The sequence below is a fragment of the Telmatherina bonti genome (assembly GCF_933228915.1).
Source record: "Telmatherina bonti genome assembly, chromosome: 15".
Lineage (NCBI taxonomy): Eukaryota > Metazoa > Chordata > Actinopteri > Atheriniformes > Telmatherinidae > Telmatherina > Telmatherina bonti.
Window position 1 is genome coordinate 26,311,739 of NC_136613.1, and position 17,904 is coordinate 26,329,642.

Genomic DNA, 17,904 nt, shown 5'->3' on the forward strand with positions numbered 1-17,904 from the left:
TCTATTCTTTTTTTTTTGTCACCTTTTTTGTTCTTTAACTCTGCTGCTTCTGCGTGAAGTGAAGCGATTTTGTTTGCCTTTAGCTTTCAAAACGAGTTGGGATTTTTGCACTTAAGTGGGCACAGGGGAAAACAGAGAAAGTATATTTATCCACTTTCATTCCATCTCATCACTTAAAAGATAGAACAGAACAATAAAAGATGAAAAAGTTTCGGAAGGTTTTGGACGGTTTGACCACCTCCTCCCCGGGAGGGACTATTGGATCTCCATCGTGCGGCAGCGCAGCTGGGACTCCCACCGCGGCGCCGACTCCCAAGGAAATCGATGTCCAGGAGACGCTAATATCAGAAAACTTTCAGTTGTGTAAGGTGGGTAGAGAGGGTTGTGTTTCCTTTTAGGCCTACATTCCCTGATCCAACAGTCAATAGCGGCACCTACATTCTGCTTTTGCTTTGCAATATCCGTTTTGATACAGTCCCCGTAGTGTCTGCAGGAGCTTATTTTGAGCAATAATGACACAAGTGCAGGGTTGTAAAAGTTAAATTGATTGAGAGTTGTGCAGTTGCATCTGATGACCTCGTGTTCCTTATGTTTGAAAGTTCAGCACCAGGAATAGTTTCTCGTTCTCAAGTCTCCTGAAAGCAAAGAATAAAGTCCAAACAAAACAATAGAGAGCTCCCAGATCTTTGTCTCCTAAGCATATCACTCTGTTTAATTTATTTTATTTTTTTAAGTTATTGATATATTTTCAAAGACAAATAATGACTATTACCCCCATTCAGATAAATGAACCCCTGATCTCCCGGACATGCTTCTGCAGCTGGTGAAGCTTGTAAACATCGGTGTGTGTGTGTGTGTGTGTGTGTGTGTGTGCGCGCATGTGTGTGTGTGCAGACTTTATTGGTATGTGCAGTACGGCTTCAGCGTATGCCCACAGCAGCATACTGTAGACTGCAGTAGCTCGCGCACATGTGCTACAAACAGCGTGCAGGGGAAGTCAATGAATAGCAGCATTCTCATTGCATCAGCAAGCGGGCACGAATGGTGGGGCGATGACATAACTGGTGTCCCTGCCTTGCATTGTGAAAAACGAGAGAGAGAGAGAGAGAGAGAGAGAGAGAGAGAGAGAGAGAGAGAGAGAGAGAGAGAGAGAGAGAAAGTGCACAACAATCCAGCGGAAAGGCCCTGCAGTGCTGTCCTAGCTGATGCGCTTTTTTCACTGGGGAGGAGGGAGAGAAAGAGGGAGGGGTGCTGAATGGAGAGGGAGGGGGGGCTGGAGGTATTTATAGCTGCTACTGCCTCCCATTGCAGCCCCTTTTTTCTGAATGCATTCCGCAGCGTTTATTCTTTACCCTTAAAGAAACGGGGGTAAATTGTGGATCTGGCTGTGAATAATTCATTGAGAAGGCAGAGTGTAGGGGGTTGTTTTGTAGAGCTGTTGTATAAATACTGGGCAGAGTGAGACTGGTCCGGGAGGGAGTGGACTCGAGGAGACTAAGGAGGGAGGTTGATTCACAAGCTGAGGAGGATGCTGCAGAGCACCCTATAGCAAGCAGCAGAAATTGCTAGAAAAGGACAGCATGATAGCCTGGTCCCATGCAGGAAGCTGCTCCTCCCATCGACTGGTTCAGTACTGGTTGGGTTGACAGAACTTCTCAGGAGGAAGCTGTAAATGTGAAATTATGTCCCCACATCTGGCATGTTTCTGTTGTATTTTTTTGTGCGAGTCTGTAGAGTTGCAGGTTAAATGCAAATGTTGTCCTCTCTCTTTCTTTCTGAGTGTGTATAGAAAGGGTGTGTGAGAACCACAGACATAGGTAGAGAATAATAATATTCTCTGTCATGCAGACAAAGAAGCTGTATGTGTGTAATCTCAGCTTCTAACACAAATTGCATAAAAGAAAACTAAACTATAAGGCATTTCTGGAATATGTATGAGTCAGTATTTCAATGAACTGAACACTGAAGAATGAATGTGCAAAAAAAAAAAAAAAAAGAAGAGAGAGAGAGAGGTGGGAAGGGGGGAGAGGCAGCAGGGAAAAAAAAGACTGTCTTATCCTTTCTTGCCATCTAACAAGGATTCTGCTTCCTTATGTCATGCCGGTGGGACATTGGACAGATGTGTGCAGACAGATGCACTAAGAACCAAATAATGAGTGAAACATGAAACTCTAGTCTCCTCTGACTTTTTTTTTCCTCATTCACAAAGATGGAAAGCAAAAATTATTTAAATTCAGGTTGAATTTTATTCAAGTATATGTTAGAATAAACAAAGATGATCAATGTTTCATTGTCTTGACTGGAATTGGATATTAAAATTTTTAAATCAAACAATAACATTTGGTTTTTCTCAAAACAGGCTCAGTGTAGAGATACATAGTGGACAACTAAAACTAACCTTCCATTTATTTCCCCAAATATTTTTAGATCTCCACATTTTAATGGGGATATAATTCTGTCAGCCAGTGCAGTTTGTGTGGGAGTGTTTGGAAAACTTCTCAGAGTTAGTTGTGAATTCTGTCTATGGTGTAGGAAGATGCCATAACCCCGTTTATGTTGCACTGTATTTATATGCATTAATATACACAGCACATACAATGCTTAGCTCAGTTTGTGTGAGCAAATGCTGTTGGGTGATTATGCAGCAAGCTCTGAGTAAAATCTCACTCAGACTAAGAGTGTAAAAGAATGAAATGTGAGGCACAGAGATTAAAGATAAACTTAGTCAATCTATTGATGGGTTTATGTTAATTAGCTAAATGAGTTGTTGCTGTGTTACAGTTAGAAGGTGGAAACAAAGAAAAATATTCACCTGAAACTGCAGTGTTGTAACACAATCATATGGACTGAGTGCAAATCAATGTGTTAGGATATTAAGACATAAGTCTAAAGGAAACCACAAGAAGTCCTGTGTTCAAAATACTTGTATTTTTTTTTAATTATTGCTGCGACATTTCAGTATAACCAATTCTTATCTATATGTCTGAGAATGTAAAAATTCAGCTACAATCATACAGTCCCCCTAAAACCATCCAAATACTCAAATATTCAGTCAAAAATAAATATTGGATGTGTTATTCAGAAGGCTGTATCCCCTGAATTTGAGTATAAATGAGACAGTATACAGAGAAGGCCTCAGTGGGTAATAATAGTGAGCATGTGGGTTCATGTGATGATTAAAGGATCAAGATTTGGCGTAACTAGATCTGTTTATCCTGTAATGATGTATAATGTTTCCTCAGTCTGTTTCTACTACACAGTTTGCATTATTTCCATATGCTTAGTTTATAAACATGCATATGCATGATGTGTAACCAAAAGGGGTATATCCTGAACTCCTCTCAAAATCACCTCCCTATCAACTCCCACCAGATGTCACAATGTTTCTTCAGTTTTAAAGCTGATTTTGTTTCCATGCTTTGTAAAGTGTCCAAACCATCCAAACATAATGTTCCTAAATACCACGTAGCCCAGAGTGTCAGATATTATCCATGGCACCATGTCAGTAAATTAATAATAAAAAAAAAAAAAGCTGCTTCTTAATCTAAAAAAAAACGAAGCTTTTCTAAACAATTTGGATTACCATAGTTTGTTTAATGACATTTGGTGATGTGTCTTCCCTAAATGACTTAATTCATATTGCATGTGTCACTTCTGCTTTAACCCCATCACCTCTCTAAAGTGGAGAACTGCCTGTAGAATTCTAATAAATGAAAAGGGATGGTTTCCATATTCACCATGGAGAATATGAATGATTGGGATTTCTGAATAAACAGTTAATCACAGAGGTGAGTGAAATGATGGGAAAATAAATCTAAATATAAATATTTTTTTCTGACAGATAAAAAACATAAATATACAAAATATCTACAAAACATCTAAAAAACTTAAATAAAATAAAAATGAAGTAATTTTCAATTTGTTTGAATCCAATATTTATTTACAAAAGGACACATAAGGGCCAATCAAGCAACAAAGAAGAGGTCTGCATAGGATTCAATTCCCATGACAGAAACCAGGGGCCTGTTCCAGAAAGGAGATTTAACAAACTCTGAGTTTATTCAGAAACTCTGGGTTAACTCACTCTGAGATGAACAACACTGAGTTTTCAGTTTCAGATCAGCTGCCTTGAGTTGGTCCAGTCAACTCTGAGTATCGTTACCCAGAGTTAAGAACACCAAAAAGCCATCATCTATGGAGCCCTCATACCTGAATTTACCATGGCAACCACTGACAAAAAGCTAGTTATTTTACTCAGTTGTAGGGAGAAGTTTTTATTTAAGGATGAGGCAACACAAAAAGGTATTAAAAAATAGAAAGGGAAGACTGTTGCTGCTGCTAAAACTGTAACATGTGGGCTTAAATATTGGCGGACAGAATAAAGTATATTCAGTGGTTATTTCTACATGTATTGATTATATCTTGGTTTTAAAACAGCATTTATTTTAAATCCAAACAAACAGTTTTAACCAGTTTTAACTCAATACTTTTTTTTGCCACATTTGATTGTTTAAATGAAGGATAATACTTGGGCACGGACCAACTTAGCCACATTGGCTGACTTGCGACACATACTGCAGTGAGATGTTATCCCACAGCAATGTGTGACCAAGCTTGTAAGCAGTATGAAGAGGCTGTGTATGGTTCTTTCACAGGCTACTGAGACCTATTTTTGTGAAATGTAGCAATTGCCTATTTGATTTGCATATTCAGACTTCACTCATGGAATCAATTAAATGGCACCAAGCATGAATTTGGTGGCAGCAACAACAGAATAAGCATTTTTTTCATATACAAAAACTCAAATCTGCTGCTTATCCGGCAAATATTTTTCTTTACATCAGGGTATAGGATTTATTGTCAAAAAAATTGTAACAAGAGAGAAATAATCAACCAAACACACATTTCTTTACTCTGTATGTTAAAAAAAAAAATATGATAAGATTCAAACTATTTTCTCTGTTTTTTTTTTTTTAATTGCGGATCATTTCTGAGAGCAGATCAGTATTAGACTATTAATTACTGACTTTAGATTTTAAGATTATTTATATATTTGAATCTGGAGTTTGTTAAAAGCTGCACTGCCAGGGCATCTTAACCTGGATCATAATTCTAATCTCTTGTAATAAATGATTAATCTCAATAGTAGATGTACGATTACCCATAACACCAGCACAAATGCAATTCAAATAAGATAGTCTTCATAAAAAATAAAAAAAACATCCCCTCTGTGTCCATTATGATATAAAAATGATTAACTTAATAAATAGTTTAGTTGCTTTGTGCTGTATTTCGCAGCCAGCTGTTGTGGCGCTCACAAAGCAACTTTAACAGGTTGCACTTGGGAAAAAATTCATCCTTAAGTGTTTAACAGTTCACTACCAATGAATTGAATTAACCTTTAAATGACTTATATAAAGGTTTGCATACTGGGACATTTAATCTTGCGAACAGATCCAAGTTTTCACTTCCACAGAGAAACTTCTGCTCCCTAAATCCATCCTGATGGATTGGTACCAGATTTCTACAGACTATCATCAGGTTTACAGACTTCCCTGGGATGAATCCTGCATGCATAAATCTTTGAAACAATTGGTTGTAGTTCAGTGGATGTTTAGCAGTGGATTGCGGTTTTCTCACACTTGTATTTACTACAATAATATTCAAAGTTGAAAGGTTGGGAGCTTAAGCCTTTCCTTTCTCTGATAGCACAATAGGTTGGCTTGTAAAGATGACATCACCTCACTCCCTCGCTAGCAACCCCACAAGCTCTCTACGGGTGTGATGACTCAGTGGGTTGGCTTCCAGCTAGTCTCACATTACCATGTGTCGGCTGCCTGTCAGAAGCCACATTGTGGGATCAATTAAGGAGGAGTTGATGTCAGGCTGAGAGGAGCATATGAGGCAAAGGCAATAACTGGAGGAGATGTTCTTTAAACCACATGTGAAACACAGGATTTGTGTTTTAGTAATCCACATTCTAACAGATTCCTTAATGCAATACTTTGAAGTGTCATCAGCTTGTTGAAGTGCTATCTGCTTTTTCAATATTTTCCGGAAACCCTCGGAATCCTTTGAAACACATAACATGGACAATTAGCTGCAGTATGAAATGTGTGAGAAACATCTGCGAGTTGCTGTGTGAAAACGCAAAGTGCTGTCATATACTACGACCTGTCTGTGTGTGTAAGTGTGCTTGAGACAGCAAATGAGAGTCGCCTCTCGATTTTGTGTGGGCTTTGAAAACGCTTTGTCCCTTTAGCAATAGCAGACTGCCTGCCTCACTGCATGCTGTGCAAATATAAGCAAGTGAGCTTTTAAACAGACCTTTGTTTCACTTCGTTTTCCATCACTGTGCTCTCATTTAGACTGATCTCATGCAATGCCTGAATTGTAGTTCATGTCCTCTTGAGAATGCGGTTCTGGCTGTATGTTTTAAATAATGAGAAGCAGCCAGCGTTCATGTGACCTGGGCTGAGAACTATTAAAAAAACAAAAAACAAAAAAAACACATCTTTGACAACTGTCAGGGCTTCACCTTGTCCTAAATGTGCTCATCGTTGCTGCATCATTGTTTATTTCTTGCTTACTCACAACTGCTTTATGTTAGTAAATGCATCAATGTTCAAGTACAGTTAAAAATAGGAGAACTACAATAAAAGAATCAGAAACTATTAAGAAATGCATCCCTAATGGATGCTGCTGTTTTCCCATCATTTACCTTCTTTACATTTACTGTGTAGCCTCTTGCAGAGAAAGATCAGTAGTTCAATTTTTTTTATACATGGTTGCCATTTCTGTTGTTTGAATAGGGAGCTGGTATAAACAGTGCAGGACTGCCAAGCTAAGATTAAATTATGGGAAAACAATTACATTTGATCTGTGGCACAACAAAGCTGAATCCCAACATCAGTTTCTTTCTTTAAATCTATACATCAGTACTGGAATGCTCTGCTCTTATAGGAATAGTCTAAAAAAGGAGTCACATCTAGATCGTGTTTGAGATATCAACCCTGTCACAAACACTGTGAGCACACTGTCTTATGTTGCCAGATTTTTATATATTCAGGTATATATGTTGAAGATGTTCATGCAGGGCACCAAATGTGGACACAACCTGCTGCAAAAATTCGAAAAAATATCTGCACTTGGTGCTAAATCCAGTCTCCTCGCTCTTTGCTGTTTTTCAATTTTGGCCACTAAGTCCTCAGTATTGATAAAACAGTTACAGAACCTCCATCAATAGCACTGTCTGGATTTGTCTCACCAACTTACTGTAGAAGTTATGCTTGTTAAGACAGGCAAAAATCCTTGTTTGGACAAGCCCAATTAGACAGCAGCACTTCAGAAAAAATACGTCTATTTCTAAATGATCTTTGGAAAAATAAAAAGACTAAAGTTCCACACAATTCTCTGAACTGGCATAAATGCCTCAGTTCATCTGTGTTTCTTCTCTTCATCACCCTCGGAACAGTACTGTTCATCTCTTTGTGTTTTATAACAGTAATGTGGCTGTTTTCACTTGGAGGAGCCCCTGCAGTGCAAATTGATATCAGTACTTATTCTTAGGGAATAAAAAGACAGCGATTAATTGGCTTTTAGATTATTAATACTCTATAAGAAACATGTTTGCTATTTTTAGAAAGTAGACTGTAATGATATGACAAACTTTGTTCAAGTTTACTTGATATCTCATGAGAAGTCTGTGGAAGATGCCAAAAACACAACTAAGTTGATCTATATTACCATTATTAAAATAATGACATTTTCAGCTGAAGGAAGATTCAATCAGCTTGTATTACACCATGCATGATCCTGGTCCATAGTCCTGGTCCTGAATACCAGCAAGACCAAGGAAAATATCATCAACTTCAGAGGGATTCAGCTCGGCCATTCACCACTCTTTATAAACAGTAGAGGTGTAGAGGAGAACAGAGGTACCAAATTTCTGGGGGTTCACATAACAGATAGTGTCGACTTGTTGCGACAGACGTCATCTCTGGTCAAACATGCTCAGCAGCCCTTACGCTTCCTATAACAGATAAGAAAAGCACAGCTGTCCCCTTCCATCCTCTCCACTTTCTACCGAGGCACAATAGAGAGCGTGCTGACCAGACGCATCTCCATCTGGTTTGGCAGCTACAGGGCTTCAGACAGGAAGTCGCTGCAAAGGATGGTATGGTCTGCAGAGGTGCTCATCAGGAGTTCTCGCCTATCTATCTATCTATCTATCTATCTATCTATCTATCTATCTATCTATCTATCTATCTATCTGTCTGTCTGTCTGTCTGTCTGTCTGTCTGTCTGTCTGTCTGTCTGTCTGTCTGTCTGTCTGTCTGTCTGTCTGTCTGTCTGTCTGTCTATCTATCTATCTATCTATCTATCTAACTCTATCCACCCATCTATCTATCAAATAAATTTTGTTCCTGTTAAATATAAGGAGGGGACAGACAGACATATTTGTGTCCACAACAGTGTCTTCTGTTGCTGATACCCTGACTGATACACTGACATCCATACTGATGTGACTGTAAGGTTAAAGCAAGTGCGTCCACATACTGACCCTGGATGCATGAAAGCATGACACAATGTATCCCAAACACACACACAAAAGTGTACACAATGCTTTGCAACTGCATGAACTACATTTTATATTCATAGCTGTCAGGCCCACACTCTCATGTGAAGTGATGTGCGCTTAGCATGAACTCATATTTGCTGCATCGAAGAGTGCAGTATTTACTTGTAGATAAAGTTAGAGAAAATTTGAAGGATTTACAAAATTTAAAAAGAAGTCTTGGACATTAACTATATTTATATAATAGTAATGCAGTTGCACAGATAAAATACAACAGGAGAAAAGGAAATTGCCACTAAATTTAATAATAATTGGAGGAGGTAAAATCACTTGATTGTGTTGTATTCATAAAGTAGAACCAGATTTTGAGTGAGATGTAGGGATAGTAAAATGATAACTTTGGTTAATTTAATTTAATAGTGAAGATGTATCTGCTGCTATGGCTGCAAGTAAATCCTTCCATCTATGGTACAAGTGTCACTAGTCACAGACATGTTTCTGTACTTAGAGAAACTGATAGGGTTAAAGCATTTTTGGTGACATGCTTTGTTGTCTAGAAGTATTGGTTATTCAACAACAGACACTGCAGTTCCCAACCTTCTGTTAACCCACAGATAGGGGAATAACAAGAAAACAAGATTTTTTTTTCGAATAACACACAGTATTTTAGATGAAAACCAGAATCAAATGACTATCAATGAAAAAAAAGATAAAAAATGGCCTAAAATTAGTGGAAATAAATGTTCCAAATGTAGTAACTTTAAATGATCCAGACTTGAAAGGTTGTGTGTCAAGTAGCGTAACAGCCCACAATGTGGATTACTAAGTCTTGACTGTCATAAAGTGAGAGTGAAGTTGAAAAATAACTACAGACAGAGAAGCAAACAAAGGTTACACAACAGAGTTGAAGAATTGGACTTCCCTAACCTTGTTGTTAATGAGGGGTCTTTTTTGTCCTAATCAGTGTGTGAGTGTCAGATAACAACATTGTCACATGACAAATGTGGATCAATGAAACACCTAAAAGTGTATATTGAGTATATGATTATATGACTTCATGCTTATCACTGCCCCAGGCTGACATAGAAGCAAAAAGATGGTTCAACAGAAGATACAAATGACAGCATAACTGGCACAGGCACTGGGACAACAAAAACCAAGTTCTAGACTACTGTCATACGATACATGAAAAAGCAAAAAAGCAATAGAATGGTAATTATCTACAGATAGACATCCAAACATATAGATAAAACACAAGTGGTACTCCTCTGTTCCATGTGGTTGCACGCAGCAAGAGCTGCTGCTGATCTGCAGCTGATCTGCAGCTCTGATAGAAACAAGCTCACCACAGTCAGCAGAGAGAGAATCATTCATTTGTTTTCCGACTTCTCACACACTGCATTCTCACCCTGTGCACATTTGTGGGCTGCTGTGTGTGAGTCTGTATCATGCAGTACAGCAGAGGTGCTGATTAGATCAGCTTCGGTCTCAGTGATGAATGAAAGTTCTTTCATCATTTCACTTTCAGGATGAGCCGGGATCACACTCTGTATGCCTTGAATTGCTTTGTTCCTGGCAAAATACAGAATGAACCCAAGGATAGTGTTTAATATCAAATGTTAAGCAGGCCTGCCTGCTGCAGCGTACTGTGAAACTTTAGAAGGGTTTGTAGCTGGGGTTTTTCCATTCATATTAAAATTACACACTGCAGGAAAATAAGTTTTTTTTAAATTTTTTTTTATGGTAAGGCGTGAACCTCCTCTTTTAGATACAACACAAAAACCATCCTGGAACCTTTTTTTTAAATGTTTGTGTGTGTCAAATTTTTACTCAAAAACAAAGAAAAGTGCCCAGGTCATGAACCAACCAGTATCTATCTTTATAAATCCAAAATACACAACCAATATTGAGCCATGTCTGGAAAACAAAGGCGATCCACTTTTATGAAGTGATTGGCATCAAGCTGGGTTTTGTATTTCTCAACTCTTGTTTCCCACACTCAGACATCCCTTATCTCCTCTTCCACTCCTCCTCCCACATGTCTCCTCTCCTATCCATGTTGTTATGTCTCCTCTTTATTTTGGGCAGCTCCCGACTAGATCAAAGGAATTTTAGAGCAACCTCAAAATATCTCCCTTCAAACGCTGGTGGGGGAAAGCCACGTGTATCTTGTGTTTGTTTGATGGGCTCTCTAAGTCTGTAAAGTCATGTCAGATGGAATGGCTGGTTGTGACGGGAATAGACAACTCTGCTTCTGTCTTCAATGCTGTCTCTCATCTTTACATGTAACCCGGGGGGACAGGTGTTGAAACACCTGGGTGATGCAGGCAAACAATCTGTATGCACAAAGGCAACACATGGCACATGCAAATGCAAGCTTGTGTGTATAATGAGATCATACAGTAATGCAAGAAGACATTGTGAGCATACACAAGCACATTTATTTTCTCATTTCTTATAATTGTCATATACGCCTGTTTCATCCTGTTTAGCTCCTAGTAATTGCTAAATTAATATCCAGTTTTTCCAGCAGGGTTCATTCAAACTCAGCTTCATAACAAAAACGTGATGCTGGTTTTTACATTTGTCCTTCAAGCTATTGAAGGCCTTTTCCTGCTTTGACTTCACTGATTTGATCTTAAAGATGATGTGCAGGGTGTTTCAACAGACAGAGGCCAGTTATGTAATTCAAGGTTAATTTACCCTTGTGGATTTGCACACAGTATTGTCATGGCAACATTCACATGCTACTCAGGTGTGTCATAGTCATCTACTCGTGTTTCAAGAACATTAAGTATTTCAGCAATGCACGTTCCTCCCCTCTTGGTTTTGATCGCACTTTGCAGTGTTGTACTTTTTAAAATCACAGAACTTGATCAAGATTAAAATATCTACTAAAATGCCTCTACAAAAAACTTTGTAAGATTTTCACAACACAAATTCCAAGTGCTGGATATGCAAAAAGCCAAAAAGTCTGTATTCCATCGCTGAATAACACACATGAAGCTGAGGATTTCTTCATCAACTATACAAACAAAAAGAAAATGCAAAAATGAAGAAACCAAAGACAGTAATGAGATGATGTACGGTTCTTGTAAATCCTTATTTTAAGGAAGACTATGTAAGTTTCTGACCATACAACTGTTATTCAAATTTATTTGATGGCATACTGACATTCATGCATGATAGTCCTGAAAAGAAAAGAAAAGAAATCAAAACTTTGAGGGAAGGTGATAAGTCAACATTGGACTGACTTGTAGAGTTGAGAGAAGAGACAGGATGCAAGAAACATGTAGAATTACAGGATGCCAAAGAGTGAAACGCTGCTAAAGTTTAGTAGTGTTGCTCATTGCATTGTCGTTAATGAATTATTTTATTCAATTTAAAAAGTTAATATTGCCTTTAAAAAGATAATATGACCATAAGAGGAACAGCTGATGTCATCCTAGGACTCAAAAAAAAAAAAAAAAAAAAAAAACTCAATACCTCATTACAAACTAAGACTTTTTACTTTTCTAAAATTCTTACTAAAAATTTTTTTTATCAGCAATTAAAGATAAAATAATGCATGTTACATTATATGTGGTTAACAGGGGCTGTAAGGTTTCAATAAAAGCAGCATCATATTTGAAAGGTTTTAGACCAAAGACAAAAACTTATGGCATGATGTTGTGTTTGTTTTGTCCCTTTAGTTCCGGTTTCTGGTTTTATTTAATAGTTTTCCTTGTTAAGTTCCCTCACGTCATGTTTCCTGTTTTGCCTTCCCACTCATTAAGTTCACCTGGACTCAATTAGTTCATTCAATACACCTGTGTCGTGTTCTGTTTCCCTGTATTTATTTTGCATCTGGTAGATAGCCAGCAACTGGGAGCTGGGACCCAATAAACACAGTTTGTGGTCCTCCTGTGCAACAGGCTGGTCAGAGACTTTAAGAATTCAACACTTTGTTTAGCCACAAGTAACTCAGATCTAAAGCACCACTGGAGATCTTTTGGCACTTAACTCCTCTTCAACCGTTTGTGCCAATTCAGCCATCCAAATAATATTCTCTTTAGTACATTCAGGAGAATTATGCTCTGACTTTTGTCATTGCAAACTTTTGTAGTGTGTGTGTGTGTTTTTTTTAATTTTTTTTTATTTTTTTTATAGATATTTAACATTTTATAAAAAAAAAACAAAAACTTGTGATTGGATGACAAGTCTTCAAAGCTCTGCCAATGGTCAGTTTTTGCATCACAAGCTGCAAAGGGCTTCAGCAGGGTTCAGAGCTCTGCACCAGTGTCCAGTACATGGCAGCCCTGTTAATACTGAAAACCTTCTATTTGTACCTTTGTGGAAGTGTCTCATGACATTCATGTACACATGGAGAAGTTCTTACATATGTTTGTCTGGGCTGCATTGAAACCAGCAAGTTTCCCATAAATTCATGGTGGTATTTCTGTTATATTGAAGTTGCATGGTTGCGCTAATTGCTCCCAGCTGGGAGCTGCAGCAGAATCCGTTTGTTACTGTTGTAAACATCAGCATAATTAGTATCAGCAAAGATTTTGCAATTTGCAATTTAAGGAAGAAGTCAAGTCAGTTCAGTGGTAGCCTGTTAGGGATTGATGGGTGTAGCTTCCCAGCATGCCTTGTGGATTCTCTTGCTGTTTGCACCAGTTTCCAGTATCCGGGACATTGCAGCCATATAACATTGACTACTTTCAGCTTGTGCCTCTGTGGCAGGGTCTCACAACAACCATGTACAAATAGAGATGATCCTACCTCTAACTCTCATCTGTGCTGCTTTGAAACCAGCAAGTTATCTATAAATTCATGGTGGAACTCCACTTTTTTTTTTTTTTTTGAAGCTGCTTCCATTCACACTATGTCAAGTTAGATGATTGCTCCCAGCTGAGTTCTTCAACCAGCAGTGTCTGTTTATTACTATCTAAATGAGCATAGCTGGTGTCAGCTAAGTCTTTTTGCAAATTATTTAAAAAAAAGAAAGGCCATACAGAGCACTGCACGTGTCTTTGTTTACTTTATCGCCTGCACCTGTGCTGCATTGAGCAAAGTCTGAAAAACTGCATAAGTAAGACAAAGTCTTCATAGTTCCAAACCAATGTGGATAATATTTGCAAAACCAAGAGTGTTTCACTCAAGGTGAAAAATGAAGACAATTTAAAAAAAAAATCAAATATTCTGTGGTAAATTTTTTTTATCTGAATGTTAGTGGCCTGGAGGTTAAGTAAGACTGTGGGCCAGAGGGGAGTGTTTAAGCCTTGATCGTAGATCTGCCCTACAACTGTTGTGACATCATACCTGCTGCCAATTCTTAAGAAATTCGTAGTTTGCAACACTTAAAAATTTGTAGCTCTTTTACCTAATATGCTGTAGCAACTTACCACCTTCAGTATCCAATAACCCCTGGCTGCAGCTTGTAGAATGGGGCAGGGTGGGATATTGGGTGGGCTTGGAGGTCCAGTGGGCATAGTTGGATGTCAAATGGGCAGAGTTGGATGCCGAATGGGAATGGTTAGGGTTAGCAATATGTTTAGGATTAATCCAATCAAAACGTTGAAGGAGGCAGGTTAGATGTCCAACCTTGCCCAATATCCAGCCCCGCCTCATTCTCCAGGCTGCAGCCAAGACCTTTTCTCAGTATCTGGTACATCATGGTCTGACTTAGTTGTCTTTTTTGCAACACTTTGGCTCCTTCCTACAATTGAAAAGTGTTCCCTTATATAACCACTAGATGGCTCTCCAAGACCAGAAATCAAATGAAACTGCGTGCTCTTCAGTCTATGGCGCTTTTCTGTTGATCAACAGATCTGTCTCTGTAGTAGCTCAAGTTAAATAGTGTGTGGCAAATGGTTGATGCAACATTCAAACATAATAATTCTATGATTAGATGACGTTCATTAGATTAGATGATGATGATGATTATTTCTGCAAATAATTTAACTGTCTTTAGTTCTCCTTTGCATTATATTCAAATTTTCTTTTTTTTTTCTACGATATCTCCACATGCACTAATATAGAATGAATCCTCTTCCCAGTAGAAGATTTGTATCTTTTCCCATTCGTAAATACATGTTATAGGAGGTGGCCTAGTGGTAATGGGACAGGACTATGGCTTTGGAAGTCACAGGTTCAAATTCCACAATATGCCTAATATGTCTGCTCAATACAACTTCCCACCTCCTTTCTCTTTTTAATCTTTATGAAAGCATTCTTCTCTGTACATTTTTATTACTTCACTTTTTCATTCTTTCGATTTATTTGTAATACTTTATCAGATTGGAAAAAATACTGCATGTCTGCTAGCTGCTGGCATGGGATGCTGCAGTGTCCTCTGTCAGAAGGAAGCACATCCAGAGATTCTTTATGTATAAGGTGGTTCATTTACCGTACAACGGTGGTGATAATAAAATTATGCTGTGCTTTCTACACACCTAAAACAATCATATCATAATAAAAAATTACAATTCCACACCATAATTTCAATAAGCTGCACCAATGCTCTATGAGCAGTTCAAAAAATTAAAAGTGCTCCCTTAAATTGCCACTAGATCACCCTAAAACTATCACATCATGCCATCCATGACAAATTCATCTTAGTTTTCACCACTTGAAAATGTACAGGTTTTTCACAAACTTCAGTAACATCCTTAGCTATTTTGCATTGTACATCAGTAATTACGCATTATCGCATTCACACTTGCTGCTATGTAATAACAGCACAATTCTAGTGAATGAATGAGTTTCTTTTCCCACTTGCTCAATCATTGTGTTGTGTTAGCTCATCTGTAGTTGCCTGTTTTGTCTCTGTCCTGATTTTTTGTTAAGTTTAGTTTAAAAACCTTTTTCCTGCATTTGGTCTGCCTCCTGCCTCTCCGTCCTGCATTTGGGTCCACACAGCTCCACAAACCTTGACAATATCAGCCACATTTCAAAATATGTTTGTTCTAATTTGAATGTTCAATCTAGTAAATAAAACTCTTTAAACTTATACTTAAATATACTTAAATAATGCAATAAATACAAAAGTAAACACAAATATATGGAGTGTATTAATAATGTGTCACTCCAAAAACACCTGTTTTTAGGAAATGGGATTAGAAGCAACGGATCCAACTCTGTAAACAGCAGCAAAATATTGCAATTAGAATAATCACTAGAATTACAAGTGAGTTTATTGCATCATAATGGATACAAAGTTATTGGAAAACTCATTTAAAAGGATTATAGAAATATTATGGGTAAAATGTTATTATAAACTTGAAAGATTGTGAAAGTAAACTAAATGAATCATATTGAGATGAAAGCATCATTTTATTAGGAGCTCTTGTGTTACCTGAGCCTACCAATGTTTTTGCATGGCTATCTTTGATTTAATTTAGCAATAACATGGAAATGTTTATTAACATTCTGGAAACAAGAGACATAATCAAAGAATTTGGACCTGCCCAAGAGAAACTGAAAAAACTGAAACAACATAAAAAAATATTTTTCCAAAATGCTTTTTCCTCTTTATGAAAAAGGAGAAAATTAAAAAGTGTAATTTTCTAAATTTTTGTCACAGCAATAAAACATTCCAATTAACATCCTAACAATACACAGGAAACACAGCAGCCATGTGCACTGTAGCTGTCAGTCTAAGTAAAGCGACTACTTCAGCAAACTTACTGTGCAAAAACGGTTAATGTCTACCTACTGTATGTGTCTTGAAAGTTTGACTTGCATTTAACCCTGCCTGCCTTGCAATTATCTTAGTTCAAAAAATCATTCATAAATTATCTGACAGACTACTTTTCTGCACCACTGGGAGGAAATAACGCAAATCTCTGCCCTGATGGGAGTAGAGGTATTGTTCCATTTTTCATCACAGAAATGTTAAACATCACCCATGAATTTGAGGTATCTTCTGAGAATCAAATCAGTTCTGACAGTAGCTTGAGGTCAACAATACCAAATGTAAGATAGACAGGCTGAGTTATGCAAAGAAGGCACTCAAAAATGTTTGGTGCAGCAATGTAGTTGTAGCTGTGAAGGCAGGCCACATCAGCACCCAGAGCAGGTCAACAGCCAATTTCAGGAGGATAAACAATCTGCCAGGGAACATTTTAATGAACTAGAAAAAAAACAAAAACAAACTATTTTGCAGGCCAAAACTGTGTATTTGTTGTAGTTAAGAATTACCTCATAATGAACATCTATAGTTAGAATCTCATTAGCCAAAACAACCTGAGCCTTGTTACTGCTAAATTTATACAAGCAAATCCTCATCTAGTGCATTTTGAGTGCCGTACAAGGTGACAGTTTAAGTTGTTAGGATTTTACAAGAAAAAGTGTACAATTACTGCTGTGACCTCTTGTACACAATTACACTTACACACCAACATTCAGCCATTTTTGTTTTGTTTTGCTCCCCTCTACAGCCAGTGCAACACTGACAATGTGTTATTCTCTACTTGTCACTGCCCTTTCTTCATAAACTTCATCACCTTTCGCCACTAGAGTCTTCCCCATTTCTATCTTGGCCTGCGTGCAATGCCAACATTGTGATATTATTGTGTATGTAGATTTAGCCAAGCACATTCAAAGCTGGGCAATTTTTCTGCTGCTTATCTCACTGTATTGCTTATTTGTATCTGTATATGAGGTTGTCAGAGAAGCTGACTTACGTCATGTGAAGGATTGCAGGGTAGATACAGTGAATCGATTAATGACGTTTTGCCATCAATGTTTGCATCTGGCTGCATAACAGCTGGGCTGACAGTTCTGAATGCGCTTCATTGATCAGAATAATTGTTAATTAGTTATTTTCATTTATCAATTTGCAAACACATTTTGTTCAAAGACAGATTCAGCTTGCTTAAAATACTTCGAACCATAGCAACGTGCTTACTTTCGAAGGTATTGTCTGGACAGTGTGAGATGTTGAATCTATAACCAAAGCATGAGCCCTAATGTTCTGTTACATTAATTAGGTTTTTTTTGTACACCTTTATCTTATTCAAGATTGTAGAGTTGCTGTCTACATCGGAAGACCTGCTGATCTCTATTACCAATCTTAAAAAAATCCCAGGTGTCTTGAGCAGGTCAAACAGATCAATAACAACCACTCTTGCTATCACTCACTCCACACATGAGCTTAAAATGTCTTGTTAAACTTGCACATTTTTTTGACAGTAAGAAGTATCAATTTGAACTATTTCGAAATTGGAAACAAATTGGTCCTGCAGAACACAATGTGTTTCTTAAGATCCTTGCAGGATGCATGCATGTTCTCACTGTAAGTGTGAGAGGATGGATAAATAACATGAACTGCAGGTCATGTC

The 17,904-nt window shown here is 37.7% G+C and overlaps 1 protein-coding gene across 1 annotated transcript in view; it reads left to right on the forward strand.

Moving 5' to 3' along the window:
- Positions 1–200: 200 nt before the first annotated feature.
- stxbp5l (syntaxin binding protein 5L) overlaps positions 201–17,904 on the forward strand; it is a gene marked incomplete at its 5' end in the record, with an annotated part of 175,901 nt that continues 158,197 nt past the window's right edge. Inside the window, one exon of the mRNA XM_079253891.1 lies at positions 201–368. Coding sequence (XP_079110017.1) covers positions 201–368 — 168 coding nt within the window. The remainder of the gene's footprint in view (positions 369–17,904) is intronic.